At 34.0% G+C, this 22,698-nt stretch overlaps 1 protein-coding gene across 9 annotated transcripts in view; it reads right to left on the bottom strand.

Moving 5' to 3' along the window:
- Positions 1-22,698, bottom strand: part of DMD (dystrophin) — a 958,404-nt gene that overhangs the window by 690,293 nt on the left and 245,413 nt on the right. For all 9 annotated transcript variants that reach the window (XM_032193124.1, XM_032193145.1, XM_032193154.1 and 6 more), the window contains 6 exons: positions 21,109-21,279; positions 19,909-20,091; positions 17,675-17,809; positions 16,758-16,907; positions 10,749-10,910; positions 4,253-4,363 (listed from right to left, as the gene is read on the bottom strand). In XM_032193124.1, the coding sequence (XP_032049015.1) occupies positions 4,253-4,363; positions 10,749-10,910; positions 16,758-16,907; positions 17,675-17,809; positions 19,909-20,091; positions 21,109-21,279 (912 nt within the window). The remainder of the gene's footprint in view (positions 1-4,252; positions 4,364-10,748; positions 10,911-16,757; positions 16,908-17,674; positions 17,810-19,908; positions 20,092-21,108; positions 21,280-22,698) is intronic.

Here is a 22,698-nt window from a genome sequence, read left to right as displayed (position 1 = left end):
TAGGTATCACAGAAACCTTAATCATAGAATCACAGAATGGTTTCAGTTGAAAGGGACCTTAACAATTACCTAGTTCCAACCCTACTGCAATGGGCAGGGACACATTCCACCAAACCAGGTTGCCCAAAGCCCCATTCAACCTGCCAAGGGATGGGGCATCCATAACTTCTCTGAGCAACCTGTTCCAGTGCCTCAGCACTCTCTCAGTAAATAATGCCTTCCAAATATCTAATCTAAATGTACACTCTTTTAGCTTAAAACTGTTACCCTTGTCCTATCACTACACTGCCTGACAAAAAGCCCCTCTCCAGCTTTCTTACAGGCCCCCTTTTAGGTACTGGAAGGACTTAGATTTCTAACATTTCTTTCTGACAACATTCCTTATCAAAGTCTCTTAATGAAGTTGAGATCCAATGGGGTAAGGAAGGAAGTAGTTCCATGGATAAATAAGTAAACAAATGCATAGGAATAAGAGACAGAATTTGAATAAATGGTCTCACTTTTTTCTTCACTGTGTTTGCCTACACTAAATTCATAATTAGTTTTTCTTCTTCTTGTGATACTTCAACTTGATGATCAAGTCATGGGGGAAACTTGCAATGCCCCATCATTATCTGTTAAAATTTGTGTTGGTCAATACATTAAAAATGACATAGAAAAGAGAGAGAATGATGATACTAGTGGTAGAGAAAATGAAAGTCGTCTGTGAGGAGTCACTGAAAGATTGCAGAGTACTGCAGGTCTACAGTAGAAAAACAGGGAAACAGTGTTTAATCCTGCCAAAATTAAGTAATGAACATCATAAAAAAATAATAAATAAATAAAACACCAACAAACTACGCTTTATATACAAGTGGGATCTAAATTATCTAACAGAACTCTCACTGGAGTTATAAGAGAGAAGTATAATAGTTACATTATATACTTACATATCTCTCACAATTAAGAAAATACCAGGCCAACACTTAAAAGCAGCCAAAGAAAACAAATTGGTTATTTGAAACATAAGAAACAAAAGAGAAAATACATCTCACTGTATATGAGTCACTGTATAAAGCCACACTGTGCTCAAACACTGTGCAGTTTTTATCTCCTCATCTCAAAAACAAACTGTAAAAATAGAAAATGTGTAAAGAAGAATGACAGGGCAATCAAAGCTATATATTTCAAGGTCTTGGTATTACCTAAACATACTAGTCAGTCTGGAAAAGAGACAACCAAGGGTGAGTAAAATTAGCAGCATGCAAAAAGTTGAATAGCAAATGACATCTGTTTCTCAAAATCCGTGGAGAAGGTGACACCAAATTAAACTTCTGTACAGGAAATACAAGATGAACAAAAGGAAGACTTTTGTTCAATGTGTACCATTCAGTTAAATTGTGTTCAATGAACTTGTAGATTCTAGCAGTTTACAAGAATTCATAAAGCCATTAGATATGTGTTTTTAAATACCTCTGACCCAGAAGATTGTCAGCTGCAAATCACTGAGGAAGCATCACTAAATGTTCACGTTACTTATCACTGACTTCTGGCTACTGCTGATGACATGGTATTGTACTAAACAGATCTTTGGTCAGAAGTAACATGAGAATTCTTTAAATGTGTATAAAATGTAGTTAGCCAAGTGTTCTTCATACCAACAGTTGAACTGATGGCAGTGCTCAAACTTTAGGGTCAGGTAAACTTGGCAGGCCTGGATAAAGGAAGAGCACAGAAACAACTGAGGGGAGAAGAGGAAAGACCACAACCCAGTATCATTCATTGTTTCTTTTGAGAAAAATAACTTAGCTAGAAGCTGTACTGGGTCTGGCTGGAATGTTAACTTTCCCTGCAGCAGCCCTGCAGTACAACAGTGCTGTACTCTGCACTTGTAGTTGGAACAGCAGTATTATCACACCAGTGTTGTGTCTACTGCTGAGCAGCGCTGGCACAGCATCGGGCCTCTCTCTAACCCTCCTAGTGGGTGGGCAAAAAGTGAGAAGAGAAACATCACCAGGGCAGCTGACCTAAACCTACCACAGGGATATTCCATACCATGTGATGTCACACTCAGCAATAAAACATGGAAACAGGAAGAAGAGGGGAGGGGTGGGCTCTTGTTGTTGGTCCTCCTCCCGAACACCGGCTACATGCGTTGAGGCCCTGCTTCAAGGACATGGTCAATCATCGCTCATTTTGTGGGAAGATAAGAGTAATTTATTTCCTCTGCACTTCCACATAGTCTTCATTTGTTTTATTTGTTTGTTTTCCTCCTTTTTTTTTTTTTTTATTTTCCCTTTCCCCCTCCCTTTTCCCCTTTCCTTTTTTATTTCCCTTTAGTTAAATTTTCTAGTTCATAATAAACTTTCTTTAATTATTATTATTATTTCCCTTTAATTAAATTATCCTTATCTCAACCCGTTAGTTGTTCTTTACTTCTCCCCCTCCTCATCTAAAGAGGGGGAGTGAGAGAATGGTTGTTGTGTTTAGCTGCCCAGCACGGTAAAACCACCACAGAAGCACAAGATTTGTATTAAATCACCATGGCAGAAATAAATTACTATTTTGCTAATTCTACCTTTTCCACTTAACTTTGAAAATAAGAATTCTCAACCTACGATAATCCAAAAGTCAGGATAAATTTGGTCACTGAACATCCGTTTCAGAGTTTAACTGCAGTTTCAGAATTTCACTGCAGCTACTTCTTTTCCTAATTGTTTATTTTCTGCCTAGACGGTTGAACTAATATTATAATGAATATGTAAGACAGATAAGCATTGCTTAGCAAAAAAGACAAATGCTTTTGTTATTTATTTAAAAGTGAGTATGCTCTTCAGTAAAAAAGTAAGTAAATATAGATTTATGAAATTTGGGAAAGAATTCAAGGGAGCTCACTGGCCTAAAATCAAATATACATATTTGGAACTGAGATTCTAGCATTCAGGCTCTTGGGGCATACTTATATTATGCATACACTAAATGTGATCAACATCCATGTAAATTTCCTAGTTTTTGTTCATATACATGTATTAGCTAGTGTAAGTGAAACAGGTTTTCAAAACCAATTTGTCAAAACTCGAACTGATATATCTGGTCATCTAAAGAAGCCTTTAGAGGGGAAAAAAATATATCTGCACAAAGATAGATTAAGAAAAACAAAATACATGCAAAAATGGTAGTGCTCCTTTGCATACTGTTGAATTTAAAAACGTTTAGATACAAAGTCATCTGATGCCTACACTTCACTTGAAATACTGGCAACATGGTTGACATGGAGACCATCAGGAGGTGAGTTTGTATGAAGGAAGACGGGAACATAAGGAAACACAAGTATTCTCAACAGACAAGCTAGTCCTGTAGATGAAACATTGCAAGTAACTTTTTCATTTTGAATTAAATAAGTTTTAAAAGGGCATTCATTTTATTCATAATAAAATATAAAACTGAAGCTAAGATACCTAGAAACATTTGACAGAGATGAAGAAAAATATGGTCTTGTTTACAATGAATGTCATAACCAAATGCTTCATCTTTCCCAATGAATGCTAATAACAATGGTAACAACAGTTTGCTAATAACAATGGTAACAACAGTTTGTTTTGCAGTCTGGAGAACTTTGGCCAGAAACAAAACAGTTAAGAACCCAACACAGATTAATCAGTAAAAACGTGTATTGTTCTTAAATGTTAATTAAGTCTCCTTAATTAAACATAGCTCTCTACATCTATTAAGCTAGATGAAATAATGCATTAGTTAACACTTTAAATCTATGACTGCAATGCACCGCTCAGAATAATAGACTTTATTATTCTTCTCCCACCACTCATTTTACACTGTGAACTATAAATGAAGATGTATGAAAGACAGGACAAAGACATATTTAAGATTTGGTTCATGACAATTTAAATGCAGTTCTGCCAAGCTTTCAAAACCAGTATCTTTAAATATTTTCATGTACCTCAAAGGGCATATCAAAAAGCCCCTGCAGGAACTGCAGCACATTCAAAACAACCTTCAATCAGCATCCGTCCAAGTTGGTTATGCAGTTAGCTGGCTATGTCTATTCTAAAACCACTGCCAACTAGTTAGTCAGGTTGTAATAGAAAGATGGGCAGAATTGTATACATTATGCTTTCTAATTTCCTGATTAGAAAGGAACAGCTAAAACTAAGATATACCTTAAGAATATTTCACACTATAGTAACAGTAGTAGTAACTAAGGCTGTTTGTTTGCATGACTGAAGTAAAAATGGAGGAAATAAAATTTGCATACCTGTGCCACATCGATTTGAGACAAAACTCTTTTGGCAGCATCTTTGCCCTGGTTTCGTTTCTTCATTTCTTCCAAGCTAATCTCATGGCTTGTTAATTCAGATTGTATTTTCTATTGAAGAACAAAGACTATAATCAGAAGTGTTTCAATAAAATGTTTATCTTGTTAATATTATTTGGAATAGTTGACTTTGAAGCTTATTATAAGTAGTATGATGTATACTGGATTACTAGAGGAAATTATTCAAAGAATTACTTATTCACTGCCCCGTAAATTATTCAGTCTAGTTTCTTCTGATTATAATGAAACCTTCTTCTCCTTCCCAAGCATATACCTCTCTGACATGACAATAATTATATAATATTGCTAAGAGAATTGTGATTATACTGCATGCAAAAAATAAAGATTTCTTTCTTCTGAAGGAAAACAACTATTTTCATTGGGAAGCAAGAATTAATCATAGAAAAGAAAAACACAAATAGAAAAGTGATTTGCTTCACTATTTTTGTATTTTGTTTATAATTTTCATGACATCAGCAGGTGAGTTGAGCGAAATCTGATCAAAGTATCCTGTATGTACATAGCAAGTATTTTCATTTCTACTTCTCATGGTGATTTACTGAATGGACAGTAATATATAGAGCAAACTACAGAATTATATATATATATATATATATATTATATATATATATATATATTTGATTTGAGAAAGCATGGAAGGTCAATTGAAAGGACAATGCAATAGCAAAAATGTTTATTTAATAGTTTATTTTGTAATATTTATGTTCTCATTGTCTAAGTTTAAAATATTGCCCTTGAGGTATATTAGAATTGTAACAAGATTATCTTATGTGTTTGAGTAGCAAATGGACCACATTTTTGGTGGTGACTTGCTCTTGGTGGAGATAGCTCTTGAAGCTGAATCATTTCTTGATGTCTTGGAAGTCAGAACTATATATACAAGGAATGTATATAATGCTACTGAAATACACTAGGTCACATCCAATATTTCAAATGCTTCTGTTGTATTTTCCAGTTTACTTTATTCACCCGCACACTGACTCCAGGAAGCAAATAATTGAATGATTCTTATCTAAATAGGTCAGAATAGCACAGAACAGATAAGTAGTAGTGTTTATGAAATCAGGTATTATGGGACACTGCATGAAAATTGATATATTTTTTTTTAATTGCTCTGCAGGTGAGAGATGAAGCATAACCTACTCTGACACCAAAATATGGAATTAAGGAAGAAAAAGACATTACAGGAATGCTTGAAAGAAAATGAGTAAGGTTTATAGCATGTAACGATTTTCTGTATTCGCCACTGCTATTCACAGTCTCAGCAGAAAGATTAAATCAGTCCTGAATGTAAGACAATTCATAACACCTACCTATGATGCCCCTGTTCATTCAATTTCAACATGATTGTTTTGACTTTTTTTCATTCACTTTGACTGGTGAATTTATTACATGGATTTCTTCCAAATGTCCATGTGAAAACATTTATTTTCATTTCAATAATCCCACCTCTGCCTTCCTCGGTAGTTCCTGTCTGTTTTGTCTTTTAGTAAAGATTAAAATCTTTGCAATGTGAACTGCCTTCATTTTTAGAACATCACAACACAATGTAGTATATGTATATATAAATAACACTGTAATTAAATTATCGTGTCCTACAGGTTAAGGATGCTCATTTTCTATCGCTGACTGGCATTTTTTTACAGACAGCTTATGAATTTACTAAACATATATATGTATGTGTGTGTCTGTATATATATGTAAATATAATTATTTTATTATATTTATATATATATATACACACATATATGACCAAATGAACAGATTTTGCCTATTGTCATGAAGACCACTTTTAGAACAAAAATATTTCAGTCTCCAGGGCATGGAATACTTTAATTCCCTGAATTACTAGTCTTAATTTTAGAAAGATGGACAGTGAAATGCAGAGTATTGATATATTAACAAAAAAAGAAAGCAGAAATTGGCACTATAGCTAGTTGAAAACCCTTCCTATCTTCAGTCAGAAAAAGGAAAGACAAAAGAACCAACATAATTGTTTGTCTCATTTGAAAACTGAGAGAATGCGGTACAAATCTAAGTGCAATCTTATGCATCTAGAACAGCATTTAGAAAAAAAAAAAAAAAAAGCTAGTAGGGGATAAAAGCAAACTCTGTAATAACACTTGCAACAGAAAGCTTGATTATATGTCATTTCCCACTACCTGCTACCATAATTAGAAAATCAGTCATGATATATACAAAAACAAAGAAATGTCAGTCAGGAATAATCAGCAAAATTATAACAGTGGAAAGTAAACTGGAAAACAAACAAACAAACAAGCAAAAAAACAGCAACAAAGACATAAACCACAAAATACACACATCTCTGGTATTTAGTTAAAAAGCAAGCAATTTATTTATAATCAAAGGATAAAAATACAAAAATGTATTAGTATATCTTGAATCAATGTTGTAGAACAATGGCTGCAAAGATTAGGTGGGGTCTAATATGCAAACAGATTTTCGTATGAGTAGTGTTGGAAAGACTGAACTATGAAAACACCTTAAAGTTCAGTTGATCTAGTATCACCAAGTTGCAATAAAGTTTGAAAGACATTCAGTAAAACATTAAAACATTGGGGAAACTGCTTTCTCATGGCACAGATACTACCTTCTGCCCCAGAACTGCAGGAAACCTTTTGTCTGCTCCTTACAAAAGGAAAGACTCTTTTGGCTCTGTTATTTCAGGAATAGATTAAGGATCAAGTATTATACTGCATGCTATGCTCCAAAATGTCTTTATTTTACATTGCCTGCCATCGTTGTATGATATTTCATGATAGTTGCCAGAAATTCATAATGCAGGGAGGACTTGTAAGTCAATATTGTCTATGCTGGCAAAATCAGCAAATTAGTAAGTTCTCAAAAGAACTTACTAAAAAATGCTTATTAACTAGCTCCTTTTTGACCTCATCTTCTACATAGAGCTGAACAAAATAATTCTCAAAATTTCCAGCACAGTAAAAGTAGATATAAATACCTTTTACATTAGACATTTTATGAGGTAGAGAAGCATGTAGTCTTTGTCTCAAAATGTTAGTCTGAAGACAATGATGCATGGCATTATTCTTGTCAAGTAATACATCACATAACTGAGCAACTCTGCCATTATAGCATCATATTAACTTTGGTTTGAACATACCACAATATTTTAACAATGGATTAATAACTATCATTACTTAGAAAATAGTAAGGCGTGTAGTGCTTATCAGTACTGAACTGGATTCAAGGAGCTTGTTGAAAAGACAAAGTATGGTACTTTTTCTTCTACTCTCCAGAATGAATTTTAGTTATGTTTGCAAGGAGAACAACAGACAAGTTATTAATTCAGGTGAGAAGTGAAAGAAGTGTATTTTCTATCCCATAATATAGAAAAAGAGTATCTTCCAGACTAAGCAGCGGTACAAACTGGGGATCCTCTCTCCGCACAAGAAGTTATTTAATAATAACAAAGCTACAAATATCTCAAAAATACTTTTTCACATAAATTTAATATTTTCAGTATAGATCTATTTTTTTTCTTGTCAATTACTGAATACTTGAATAGAAGTCAGCAAATGGAAAATTCCTGTGATGATGACTTAATTCCTTGTATTTTCTTAGTATTTTAAAGGAGTTTAAAAGACCTCACTTGGGGTAATGAGATCAACCGTACAAACAAATCTGAAATATTGTTTCAGGATTCACCTTACTCTAGCATTTATTATTATTAATTTTATTATTATTAATTAAACCTTGAGGAATCTGAAATGGTTTATCTGCCTTTTTTTTTTTTTTTTTTTTTTGTAAATTGTCTTGTCTGTATCTTTGAATCTTTAGTTGTCCTTAGAGTGAACCACTAAGTAGAAACTGTTGGGTAGCAGTGCCTGTACAGCATTAAGTTCTCAGTGCCACATGGTGGAGTAAGAAGCACATGGAATTTACATTCCAAAAATGATGGAATGCTGAATAGCACATACTTAACTTTGAAGACTCCTTTTTCTTTATGTCAACTTTTTGAATAAACTAAATTGATCATTTCAATTAAAAAGAGCTAAATATAATTTCATTTTCTCAGATTTGTTTCTGATTAGCTGAACCAAAAATTATTCCTCCTATCAAAGCGCTAAACTGTTTGAATTTTTGAAGCAAACATGGAGCCACACAAAGCTCCCTAGCCCTCAACAGATCATCAATTCTTCCAGATTTTTTTTAATTTTTTTTTTAAGAAATGCAACACATATTGCTGAACAGTTCATTAAATCTCTCAGCACGGGTAAACTGACCTCTGCCCAGAAACCATCATCACTGACTCAAAGACTCCCTGTCCAGCTGTGCAGGGAACAGGGGAACAGTACTGCAGGATGCCTTATATGAATGTGCTGTTTTCAATTCCACAACAGAGCTGTGCCAGCAGAGGCTTAGGAAATTAGTAAATGTGCCTACTCTGCCACTGCTTAGGACAGCCATTCACTTATGGAATGATTCAGTATGTTTACCTGCATAAACCTGACTGTATATTCCCTTTTCCCCTAAGGATTTTAAAGAACTTCACAACTGAACTTCAAAGATCTTGATTATTTGCGCTGAATTTGTTCACTTGTTAATTACGTTTTTTTCCATTACGTTCTGCTTGTAACTTAAAATAAAAACATGAAAGGGAAAAAAACAGCAGCCTCTATGGTGTTTTTTTTTTTTTTTTCTTTTTTTTTTTTTTTTTGGTATCTTTTTTCCCAACGTGGCTATACATGCAATATAATCCTGTGAATTCAACATCAGACAACAAAATCTCAAGAATAAAAACAAGTTCTGCAAAAGTAATGAACTGAAATTCTCCCATGTAAAAGTGTGCTAATTAAGGTTGGTTGAGTTTTATGCTGCTTCAGTTGTTGAAGTTTGAAATTACTTCCTTTGACATAGTCTGTGATCATTGCCAGACTTGCATTTGAGGATGCACATAAACCAGATGCATCCATGGGATATTTGGAACACTGAAAAATGTTAACATTTATAGGGTCCAAATACACCAAAAAGAAAAGCATATTTTCATATCAAATTTTTCTTATGTAGCAGAGTTATGTAATTACAAGATGAGAAATTAAACCAATACATCTTTAACGAATGCTGATTTGTATCCTGTTTCATGTAAAAAACATTTACTGTATTCACATTTAAAGGAAAGAGTAAAATAATTTCAGAAGTTCAATTGTTAACTAACAGCTTAGGATTCAAACTGAGAAAGTTGTCTAATCACTTTTTTACATGTCTGTAAGTTAGGAGCAAGTAAATCAGAACCATTTTCAAATAAAACAGTGCAAATACAATCCTGTTTTCTAAATATCACTTCTTTACACACACAAAAATACCCGTATGTGCTTACAAACATACATACACAAGAAAAGCATTTGCAAGGTAATTCTATCTACCTTTGAATTAGAAAGACATGCAAACTTTTATATTTAAGAGAGATAAAAGATGATTTTCAGGGCTACATATGTTCAGCTCACAATGGAATTAAGAATGTAACTAAGCTACTCCTTGCAAGACACCCATATTTTAAAAGGATTTTAAGCTCTACAGGCATGCTAGAAAGAACGCCTCATCTGGAAATCATTATGAAGCATCTGTTTTCAATTTTCCTGTAGTTGTAGTTGTTGTTGTTGTAGTACATTTTTTTGTAACCTGTCTTCCTAACTTGAAGTGAAAAGTACAGAAAAGTTGCTGTATATAATGTTGTACTCTGATAGTTTTTTGTTTGTTTCTTTGTTTTTTATGCTGTAGATACTTGATTTTATTTAAACTTGCATTCTTACCATTTTAATGCTGCTATAAGGCAGATGTGTTAGAGGAAACAATTAAAAAGTAAAAATGAGAATTAGATGTGCAATTTTATTTCAAAGGTTCAATAAACCATTTCTAGGAAATAAGAAAAGCTGATTCTGATCAGCTTACATGTGCTGTAAAAATTGTAATATATGCACACAATATATGTTTATGTGCACATTATGAAATAATTATCAATGTTGTCCATGCTTCAGTAATTTATTGAGAATCCCAAGGCCATGTAATCAACTTTGTAAAAGAGCCATCTAAGAGTATTGAAGAGGATGAGCTCCTTCATTCTGGGATGGGAACTGGATTTTAAAGTCACATTTTTTGTCTTTGTCTTTTTAAAGTTACTGCATAGTCTTCTACAACATTTATAGTTCTTTACATCTTCTGGACAGGAATACAAGAAAAAGCAGAAGGAAAATACAAATTTACTAGAGAATTAGGTTGACCTTCTCAAAGTAATCCAACCTAAAATTTACTTGCACTTTCAAACTGATCGTGTTGCAAATCCCCCTTAGTAGCATGAGGCTGAGGGACAACCAAATACTCTGTGGCTGACTGAGAAAACCGGTAAACACATCATCTCAACCTGTATATAACTTACCTGTGCTTCTTGAGGCACTTGTGCTGCATCAACTCTGTCTGCAATGTAGGCTGATAGCTGTTTGTCTATAACAGCAAGAGACTCTTGGATTAAGCGGAGGGTTTTGTCAGTCTCCTGGGCAGATTGAATACTCTGTTCAAGACTCTTTTGTCTTCTTACAGCCTAAAAACAATGACAACATTATCAATACATATAACAATAATAATGTGCATAATGCATTTTTTTCCACTTTTTTTTTTTTTTTCTGCCAAAATGCAGGCTAAAAATAAAAAATAGTACTCATCACTTATGCTCGTCCACCTTTTTATATGATAAATTGCGCATCTTTTTGCCACTCATTCAGTTCTTTTTACTAAGAAGTAAACAACAACCAAAAAACATCCTAGACTGCATAGACAAGCTATAAAAAATGCAAGACCCTGCACTGAGGATTTCTATAGCAAACGGAAGTAGGCAAAGCTACAAAATAAAACCATCCTGATAGTTCAGTCTTTCATTCTGAGGTATAGCAGTCCTCCCGATCTTATTATATAGTTCAAGAGATTTTGTTTACTGAGAATAGGGTACAATCCCATCTGAGACAATCCACTTCAGTGAGATAAAAGCTCTCTTGAGAAGGAGATCTCATACATGAAGTATAAATAGCTTTCTGGAACACAGGCAATTCCTATTCTGAAAATAGAGATGGATCCTTGTCTTGACTGAGAGCTTTCCCAGTCAATTATCATTCTAACCAGAGTCTTTTTCGGCCTAGTAAGTTGACTCTTGCTTCTATGCCACCATCAGTACCCCAGTGGATTACCTATCATCACCGTTTATATATATATATATATATATTTATTTATTTATTTATTTATTTATTTATTATTTATTTTTTTGGGGGGGTCCTTTCCTTTTAAAGAAGTTGCCTTTGTGGTTTACCAAGTCAGAACAATAAATTATTTTTCTAATCTGTCCATAAAAAATACCGTATTAAGCACTTGACATAAATTGGTTAGCTTTAGTTATTATTTGTAACAATATAACGTGGTAATTAATTCATAATAAACAACCTGGCACTTTCTCCATAATTTCATTCACCTGCTCTCTCATTTTTTACCTTAAACCTAGCAGAATTTCTGCTTTATACAAAGCACATAACAACTATCAGCAATCTCAAATTTAATACAGTTTTTCTCTGTACAGTCATATTGCTGACCATGGAAAAAAGTGACTAACTCTCTTTGACATGAATCAAAAGAGGAGAGAGGAAGAAAGTACTCTTTAAATAATTTGCTACGTGTCTGGCCATTTTTCAAGTCAAATCACACTTTTCCTCACTGGTGAGACAGCTATTCTTCAATTTGATTTCATAGGTATTACAAAGCTCTTGCTTTGAACAAAAATATCTCTCAGTAATTCAGTGAGAATTCTTGATATATCTGTACCTTCTTCAAGGAGCCTCAATTCTTATAGAGCTTCATATTTAATGAAGAATACTTCTTGTGAGCATTCTTGCTAGCTGTTGGCATTAGTTAAAGAATAGGGATTCAACCAGTATTTACTATATTTGTGTTTGTAAGCTGCTTTGTGCTATTTTAAAACATCTGATCAGATAATCTTGTATCACTGCCAGATCCAGAAGCCTTCTGTGGAACTGAGCAGCTTTACATATTGGACACATGCTGTCGGTGTTACTGGAAGCACCTGAGCCACTAAGGTGTTACTGTCCCACCAAATGAACCAGTGAACCAGAGTTACTCCCCAGTACAGTACTCAGGTTTGCTACTTGAGAGTGACTGGGCACTGCAACAGACTCCCCAGGGCACAGCACTGAGCCTGTGAGACTTCAAGAAGTGTTTGGACAACACTCTCAGACACATAGTTTGATATATAAATATATGTTTGGTGTGGTCCTTCAGGGCCCCAGGAGTTGGACTCAATGATCCTTATGGGTCCTCTCTAACTCAGATATTCTGTTATTCTATGATTTTATTCAAAATACTGATAAGCAGCCTGACAGGGAGGCTAAAATAGTTGAGGACCTGTCCTTCAGCCTTGCAGGCAATTAACATGATTAATAATGTCATAAATGTCCTAATGGCTAAATGTCCTCACTCAATACATTTACTGTACTGAATAGAGCTGTTCTGCACCCTCACCTAAACTGTGCTCACTCACCATCTCAGAGAGCCATGTGACACTCCCTGAGAATGAACCAATGTTTACATTGTATGGAGTAACAAGCCTGTGCTGTGACCCTGATTAATTTACACTGTAAACGAAACCAAGGAGTCTTCACAATGTTATGAAAAGTACTATACAGTCAAATAAGTGTGACACAATGTAAGATATTTCTCCAGTGTGTATCAAGTGACTCAAGAATTTAATCCTGTTCACTGAGTAGGTCCCTGGAAGTCACTGGCACTGCAGAATACTTATCAATTCAATCAAGAAGGATGCAACATTGTGGAGAAGTTTTATTCTTTCTTTGACAGTAGAAAAGATACTAATGGTACTTTTCTAAAAGGGGAGACATAGTACACACCTACGAACTTGAGTTTCATATTTGTCGTTAAAACTTCAAGTGTTTGCATGTGCATGTTTTTAAAAAGCTATATGAAATTTGAAACTGTTTATATATACACAGTTAAAATTTTAAAATTATTATGATTAGCTATTATTTTTTATTTCAGTGAAAGAACATTGGCTTTCTTTTAGTCTGAAGAGGAAATAAGACAGTTTAACACCACGCTTTATAAATGGGTCTGAAGACATAACAGGAAGTTCTAGTTCTGCTATCAGATCATAGTCAATAAAGCTGGAGGCTTAGTCTCTAAGGGCAAGTGTGTGACAGTTAATTGCTAAATGGGAAATCTCAGGAAAATAACCAACTGTTTACTTATTTCTGAGCCAGTGAAATGTTGACAGCTGTCAAGGAAAATAAAAACAAATTAAAAAACAAAAAACAAAACAAACAAACAAACAAACAAAAAAACACAAAACAAAAAACCTTCTGTTAGGAAGGAAAAGAGAAAAAGTATTAAAGTATTCATAGACTTTTTTTTTTTTTTTTTTTTTTTTTTTAACCAAAGGCTCTACAGTTTCTTATGGATTTTTGTGATTGAGATACATTACAACATCTCTGTATTTTTTTCATGAAATTGTTAATACATTAATCTCCACTTTTAGTTTAGAATCAGAGTGGATTAGTGGCTAAATATATTAGAACACACACACAAAAAAACATATTAGAACATAAAAAATCTAGCTATTCATTTTGGGCACAGGATTTTTTTTTTTTATACCATTCAAGCTAGAAAAAAAAACTCTCTGCAAATTCTAGGAATATTTCACAGTGTGTGTTTAAAATAACTCACTATAAATATTTGACACTTCAACACCAAAATGATTTTCATCTTTGATTAGATGTAGTCCAAAAGTGCAAATTATACCAATGAGGATTTCTTTATCTCATTAGATTACCACCAGGTGCTCTCTGTGCCTTGTAGAAGAAGCCCTCTTCATAATAATCATGGGGATATGGGTCACAAAGATTTTTTTTTTCTCCTCTTGAGAGAAGAAGAAGATGGGAAAATTGCAAGAAATCATGAATGTGTGATATTTGATGTAAGTGTAATCTTGGAGGGAGTCCTAAAAGAATTTAAGAAACAATCCCCAAGAATAAAAAATGAATGCAGTGTAAACACCATACAGAAAACATTTTTTACAGGTTTTTGCAAGCATAGTCTCAAGAATACCTATCTGATATTTCTGGAGTTTGTTGGGCAGGATATAAATTGTTTTTAACGTTACAGCCACTTGCAACATTAGTTTGAATTTCTTCAGGCAATAGTGTTTCGTAGATACAATATATATATATTTGTAAGTGAATCAGTCCTTGAAAAGTAAAGATAGGGTGTATGTTGCTTATTGACCAGTCCCAGGTGTTCAAAAGTAAACTAAACATACTCTCTTTGTTAACTAAAGAAGAAGATAAGGCATACAAACATAAAACCTTGATTTGCCTTTAAAAAGGAGTATCTCAGTAGTGATGCAGCACAATTCACTGCCAAAGGTTTGGTTTGGTTGCTCTATTAGCAGTGAATAAAAATTTCACCTACCAGCTTCTGTGCGCATGAGCTTATTGTCTTTGTAATTATCTGTGTAATTAATTAAATAAAATAAATAACCTAGAATATTTAACATTAGGATAGTTTACTAGCTGGTCTGCAGTAGAAGCGACCTTGAACACAAGCTGCATTGTGTTGTTATATTCCTGCAATGTATTCTTATGCAAAGAGAGTGCATATTGCTTGGATTTCAACAGAGCTACACAAATGGCACAGAAAATTCAGTGCCAGGAATCTATGAAACAGAGCATGCAAGACTCCACTGCAAAAATTAATAAAACATTTTGTTGCAGAAAAGAGGTATTCATATGATAAAGAAGCAGTGTGATTGAGTCACTTGCGACTGAAATAGTTTCTTTACTCTCTGATACACATATACAGATCTCACCATTAGTATTTGACAGCTGAACATCAGATTAGCCTTCCAAGAAGGAGGAGGCTTTCTCCCCCTCCCACTTTTCTGTCCTTATTCAAACTGGAAAGCAGTGAATACATTTCTAATATATTTTGTCTATATAGCCATCAAAATTGTCTCTGGAAGTCTGGTCAGTACATATTCACAATATATATTGTACTTTTCAAATTAACCCCTACAGCTAACATGATTTTTTATTTAATGCTTATTATTGTGAAGACCGGATACTATTCATCCATCACTCAGCAAGAGTATGTGAAAGTTCTGTTTTCACACACCAGAAATCCTCTGTATATTCCCAGTTTTCTCCACCAAGTCAGGAAAAAAAACAGGGACTAAGAAGCAGAATTCGAAGGTAAGTATCAGCCCCATGGTAGATACTTAGATGATCTTTAAGGTCCCTTCCAACTCAAGCAATTCTATGATTCTATGATTTAAGCAGAAGTTTGGTAATGAAAAGAAAAAAAAAAAAAAGAAAAAAAAAGTATACAGAAAATTATGTTATTTTTTTTTCCTTAGGACACTGTCCAGAAAAATATGGAACAAGAAAGACTGCAGTAAAGGGAACCAGGCTCTTTCTCTCCCTGTCCTTCAGGTTTAAGCTCAGAACAGCTGAGGCCCGTTCCTTAATACTTAGAAAAAAAAAAAAAAAGTTATCCTTGTTGTAGGAATAATTATCATTTGCTCACAAATTTTCCAATTTTTTTCCATATACATCACATGCCATTGAACCCAAGTTACTTTTGGTTGCCTTTGTAGCTCATTTTTGAATGTGTTCTAATTCCAGTCATAATGAGGGTCTCTGATTTCTTTCCTAGTTCTTTCCCTAATAATTTCTTTGTCATTTTTACCATCTACTGAGATGACTTCTTGATATTTCTTTTCATAACCACAAAATCTTCCTTCTGAGCACTAACAATTAACTCATAAATTGTAATTTCATATATGAAGTCAGGACTCATTGTCCCCCATTAATATCACTTTTCATGTATATATAGTGAACACTTCTTTCAATTTAACTGCCTAGGTACTAGGTAACTGTACTAGGTATCCTGTAAGGATGTTCTGCGTTTATTTAGAGTTTATCTTCATTTTTGCCACTTCTTTGTAAACTGACCTGAATTGACCAAAGAGGTATTCCTCTTTGTCATTGAATAGAATGGGGGGAATTTTTTCCCAAACTTTTGTTCATCACTTGTTTTTCTTTTTTTTTTTTTTTATTATTACTTATTAAATTACCTTTTTTTTAAACCCACAAGTTTCCCTTGCCTTTTCTGGTTGTCTCATCCATGGCACCAGAGGAGTGAGCAAACAGCCATGTAGTGCTTCGGAATTAACCCACCACACTTATACAATTAGTCCACTTCTAAAATAAGTCAATATTTTTGCATTGCTTAGGAACTACACTGACTTTTTTTTTTTTTTTTTTTTTTAATGGTGTTAGACTTTTTAATGAGAGAAAAGGTCAATCATTAAATATACTTCCTGCTGCAGCTCTTCCCATCGAGTATTGAACTTCTCAAGTTTTTCATTGATCAGTTCATCCAAGATTCCACCATCAGTTAAAGTCTGAGCCAATTCCCGAATCTGATTGCGATTATCTTCTGGATGTCTCATCAAACGTTCCAAAGACTGAAACAAGGTCAAAAAGTAGATTGATATCCTTTCTGATAATAAAACTCTACAGAACAATCATAATTCCACTTAAAAATGGAAGGGAATTCACTTTTCATTCACAATTAAAGTAGACAGGAAGGACAAAAATGTCAATATCCTCTGTTCTTGAAAACAAATAGCCTGTATTACCCTATTACTATAATCAGAAAACATAAAGAAATAAATTGAGTGATTCATTTCAAGCATGTGGAATATGCTCAATGAGTTCAGTGGCAGTTTTTGTGTACTTAAGTATAAAAAATTTGCCTGAGTTTCTTGGTGGATGAAGTTGTATTGCAGAAAGAAAATACAAATGTATTTTGCATTTTGATTCACTTAGAGTATTAACTGAATTTCTAAAAATTTGAAAGGTTCCACACGGGAAAAAAAGGGGGGAGGGGGAGGAAGTAATAATACACAGAACTGGAGTTCTAGGATGAAAGTTTGCTCTCTCTAACCTTTGATATTTTTAATTGACTTAAGAGAGGCTGCTTTTTAAAACATAGATATTATTATCACCAAAAATTGTGTATGACATCAGGTGTAACATGTTCAATTACTTCATTTCACTGAGGTGGATCTGAATTCAAAACCTGATTTGTTGAATCAAGTTACAACACAGGACTTTCCAAATATTCTTTATTTTGTTTGTGTAATAGTGTAGTTTGTAGTTTGTTTTGAATATAATGTGATTTACAGTTTAGGAGTACATGTGATTTGGCATTATTAAAGACACCACTTACATCTAGGGACTCAGAAATCTCTTCTGCACCTCCCTGGATATTTTCAGTTGCCTTGAGTTTTAATTCCATCTCATTCAACCATTTATTTTCTGCATCCAAATATGACAATAATTCATGCCAACACGCCCATACTTCCTGAAGGAGAAAAAAAATAATGTTTATTGAGATTGAAGATATAACAGCCAATTTCACTTTTTAAAACACTGAAAACATTGCATGCTTCATTCCCAAGACACCACAATGTCTGATGGTTATAGTGCCATAGAGTTGATTTTTTCCAGTAATTGTGGATTCCAAATAAATACAATATACAGCCAAAACATTTTGATTAAACAGGGCAAAATCACAGACGATAATACAAATAAACAAATGCTTCTGCAAAACACAACTTGAATATTTTCTGTTTCATTAAGTTTTTCTGTTTCATATGCTTTTCTGTAAAATTTTCTTATTAGTTCTAAATATACAAATTATCAGATTTTTAAGGATTCATGTTAGAAGTTTATGTTTCTATTAAAAGATGAAGTTAAGTTGCATATATAGTCTGCGCATTAATTACTTAAAGCACAGATTAATAAAATATATAAAAACACAGCTTTAAGGAATTCTGACCAAAATCTCTACAGAAATTAATTCTCAGCTACATTTAGTATAAATGTGTACTGGTTCAGCTGGTTTTTGTTCACACTAGATGGTATGGTGCTGTGCTTTGGATTTATGATGAAAACAATGTTGACAACACACCTATGTTTTAATTGTTGCTGAGCAGTGCTTATACTAAGGCAAAGATTTTACTGCTTCTTGTGTAGCCTTGCCAGCGAGGAGGCTGGAGGTGCACGAGAAGCTGGGATAGGACACAGCCAGGACAGCTGACCTAAACCAACCAAAGGGATATTCCATACCATATGGTGTCATGCTGAACAATAAAACTGGCGGAACTTGGCAGAGGGGGCTCCCCTTGCCTGGGGAGTGGTTAGTGGATGGGCTGACTAGTGGCTAGTCAGCTGGTGGTAAATAACTGTGTTGTGCATCATATTTTGTTCTCCCCCTCCTCCCCCTCTTATTTTCTTTCCTATTAAGCTGCTCTTATCTCAACTCACAAGTTTTACTTTTTTTTTTCTCCCCAATTCTCTCCCCCATACCACTGCAGGGGGAGTGAGCAAATGACTTGACTCTGTAGTGCGTAGCTGCCTGATGAGTTAAATCATAACAGATTTATAGACAACTTAAATGCTAGAGTACAAAACACAATATTGTAAGATTAAATTGTGTTCTTATTCTCCTACTGTTTAACATTTAACATTTTCCAGTACCCGAAGATCCTTAAATAAGCAGATAAAAATGGCACTTTATATTATAAGCAAAATATTTAAATATCCATAAATCATCTTTTATTTTTTCCTGTTTTGTTAGTAGAAGTTATAACAATTTTATCGGGATACATTTGGCAGACTGTAGGTCAAGTTTCCCAAAACACAATCCATCTCACCTAACCTAGATCATAAGAAATGTAAGCGTCTGGCCTAGGAAGAGGTTATAGAAGGATATCATCATATAATAATGTCATCATTGATTGGGGCAAACAGATTACCAGCTTAGACTACAGATCTAAATTTAGATGAGATAAAGCAAAATTTAGATGAGATAAATTTTACCCAAGTTTATTATTGTCCTCAACAAAGTTAGCTAGTGCGATTTGTTCACAATAAAATACTTACGTAAGTCACCATGACCGCCGTGTAAAATACAAACACTCCTAGGGCAAGAATCTTTAATGGAGCTGGCCAAAATGGCTGGGTCAACTCAAAATGCATGAGATATATTCAGATTGTGAGCAGATCACATGCTGTTCCTGTACTGATATTATACCACCTGTCCTGCTTCGGGGACATTTAATCAAAATCCTTAGCCATGGAAGAAAGAAGCCTAGAGCAGCTAGTCAAGACAACATCAGAGGGTTGCTACAGAAGCCAGATGCTTGGCTTCATCTCAGAAGGGATAAAAACCCTGAGCAGCTATTTCTGTCTCCCATCTATGAACCATGCCTGAGACATTTCTTTAATTTGACTCTCTAGCACATACGATTCTCAAAACATGTGGTATTTAGTATATGACTCATACACTCAGGAAAGCCTTGGGCTACTCATGATCCCATACAATAATACACCTTCATTCTCTACCTTAGTTCTGGGGCTAGAATGGCTATAAATGTAATGATAGACAAGATATCCAACCTCCAGAGTTTTGCACTTTCCATTCAGTCTGCTGCATAGTCGCTGGTAGTTGGTAATTAGAACATCAAGTTCCTTTTTCAAAGCTTCATGAGCTGCAGGTGGAGCCTTTGCTATAAAATTATTCACAGAATCAGTAATAAGCTTCACTTTCACTTCTTTCTGCATGGCCTCCTCCTTTGCTCTCTGTAAAAATAATAAATAAATAAATAGGTTTGAGAAGGAAGCAGATTTCAAATAACTCCTTCACAATCATCTGTCACAAGGAAAAACAAACAAACAAATGAACAAACAAAAAAGACACATCCAACAGCTAATTAATTCCCAGACTTTCTGCTGTGATCTTGAATGCATCCAAAAAAAACATTTTTTTCATTTTTTGGCAATACACAGTACTCATTGCAATTTACATTTCTGACATTTACAATATACCTTTGTACAACTACTTAGTTTTCTAGAGTTTTCAGAAAAGTGATTTTTAAATTATTTTTTTAATTTTTTTATTTTTTCCCAAGAAATGTTCCAAATACCTTTGCCATAAAACTTTACAAACTGCAGATGAAAAAATCTGTTGTGTTGCAAATTCATTTGACCGGGTTTAATCATTTAGGCCATGTAATCTGCATTCCTGAATAGTATAGACCAAACAATTCACCTATAAAATAAAAATCAAGCCCACATCCAGTGATTGAGCAAGAGTATTCTTGAGCATTAATTACAAATTATTGTGTTTGTCCGAAGACCACATTCATCCCACAAGAAAGAAACATTATTTGAGACAAAATATACCATTTTTAAAGAAATTAACAGTATATACCAAAATGCATCCTGACGTCCTAAATCATTAATTCTCTCTCTCCCTTCCTCTCCCATAAACAAAACATAAAACTAATTTCACTCTATCACTTAACTGCTGCTAACATCTGATTCTTGGGAATTTCTTTTTAAGTAACATGATGTTACTTACTCAAGTATCCAATAAAACAACAACAACAACAAACTAGCTAAGAAGTACTGTGACAGTTTAAATATCTTCAAACATATTCCAAACAGAAATTACTTGAAGACACCTACTGCTTTAAATTTCAGGCTAACAAGTAGATATCAAAAGGCGCTTTTCTATATCAAAGAGTAGACTTTTGTTATGTCAGAAGCTTCAAAATGAACTTTAAAAACTTTTCAAGGTCTTTGTTCATCTTTTACCTTCAGTTCCTCAACAGCTTTCTGTAATTCATCCGGTGTTTTATACTCAAAATCTCTTTCCAGATATTCTTCTTCAGCCTGTGTTATCCATTCATGCATCTCTGACAAATCCTTTCTGAGGCTCACAGTCTTATCCAAACCACCTTTTAATGCTGCCTTCTTAGCATAGGCCTTTAAGAAAGAAAACATGTGAAGCAAGACTACTGAACAAAATTAACAGTACTTTATCCTGAAAAGAATCAATTTCAATCCTATGCTTAGAGCTGTAAATTAGACAGTACACCCTTGAAAGTATGAAAGTACACCCAAGGATGAAACTAGAGCGCCTTGAGTCTCAGATGACCTTTTAGCCAGTTTGAATGCGACCAGTTAGAGAATAAAACAAACAATATGCATAGTTTACTCTTGCTGATCAAGTCATTACTGGATGCCTCAGAAAAGTGTATATCCTAAAGAGACGTAAGTAAAAAAGGAAATTTCTACTGGAGAAAAATATTTACCTTAGAGTGAAAAAACAAAACAAAACAAAACAAACAAACAAACAAAACTTTCATTAAATCCTTTGCCAATCATTATCACTATATTGAGGTCATATAACTTGTACTATATTGCCATTTATAGAATTGTGCATCAGCCTACCAAAATTGTCCATAACTAACAGCAGTGACTGAGCCATCTTTCTCAGTATAAAGAAGTTTGCAACAAAAATAGCTAGTTGCCACGGTGTCATTTTCAGAATTGGGTATGCAGAGGTGATCACACCAATATCGTGAGCAGTGATGCTACTTAGCATCAGTATAATCAGGAGGAAAGTGCTTTAGTATTTGGCCTAAGTTTCTGACTGTTACTGGTTTGGTTACCCATCCTTGAGTACTGTCTGTTAAAAGTTGTTCTACACAAATGTTGTTTTACAGGGCAAAACAGGGTAATAAGAAGAAGGTCACATCCAACAAGTGTGAAAGCAGAACATGGGGTCCTGCAAAATTGCCTCTTTCTCAGTTACAGTACCAGAAGAGAAAGTAATCTTCTATCATCTACAAAAGTATCTGAATACTGACTGTTAGCTCTCACAATTGTATTAATTGCATGTATATTAACTCAAGCTGACTTTTCAAAATCCTTTCAAGAAATCAGCACAATCCAATCTGATTTTTATATTTACTAGTTCTCACATGTTTTAATAGCTGTTACTGAAGAAGTTGTATGAGAAATGCTTATTGAGACGCATTAATTTGTGCAGTGTGTTGAACGGAACTATTACACAAAAAAGTTATCAGGGAAGTCAGAATAAAACTGTAGCAGACTTGTAAACTTACAAGGCTATATTTGAATTTTCTTTCAAAGAAGTGCAAAGATATCTGGTATATTAATATTACCAAAAAAAAGCAATTAAAAACTTTACACTTGTCAAATGGGAAAGACTACAGAACAGGGTCAATAAAATGTCTTAGAGATTTCCAAGATCAACTTTTTATAACTGTGTTTCTCAGAAAAGTGTAAGAATGGTATTTTGCACATGTATAGTAATTTATATAGTCTCTATTTCTCTGTCTGTAAGGAGCATAGCATATCTTCTGAATTCCATCTTTC

Source organism: Aythya fuligula, chromosome 1 (assembly GCF_009819795.1).
Source record: "Aythya fuligula isolate bAytFul2 chromosome 1, bAytFul2.pri, whole genome shotgun sequence".
In the NCBI taxonomy this organism is placed as follows: Eukaryota; Metazoa; Chordata; class Aves; order Anseriformes; family Anatidae; genus Aythya; species Aythya fuligula.
This window is presented reverse-complemented; position numbering and strand designations above follow the sequence as displayed.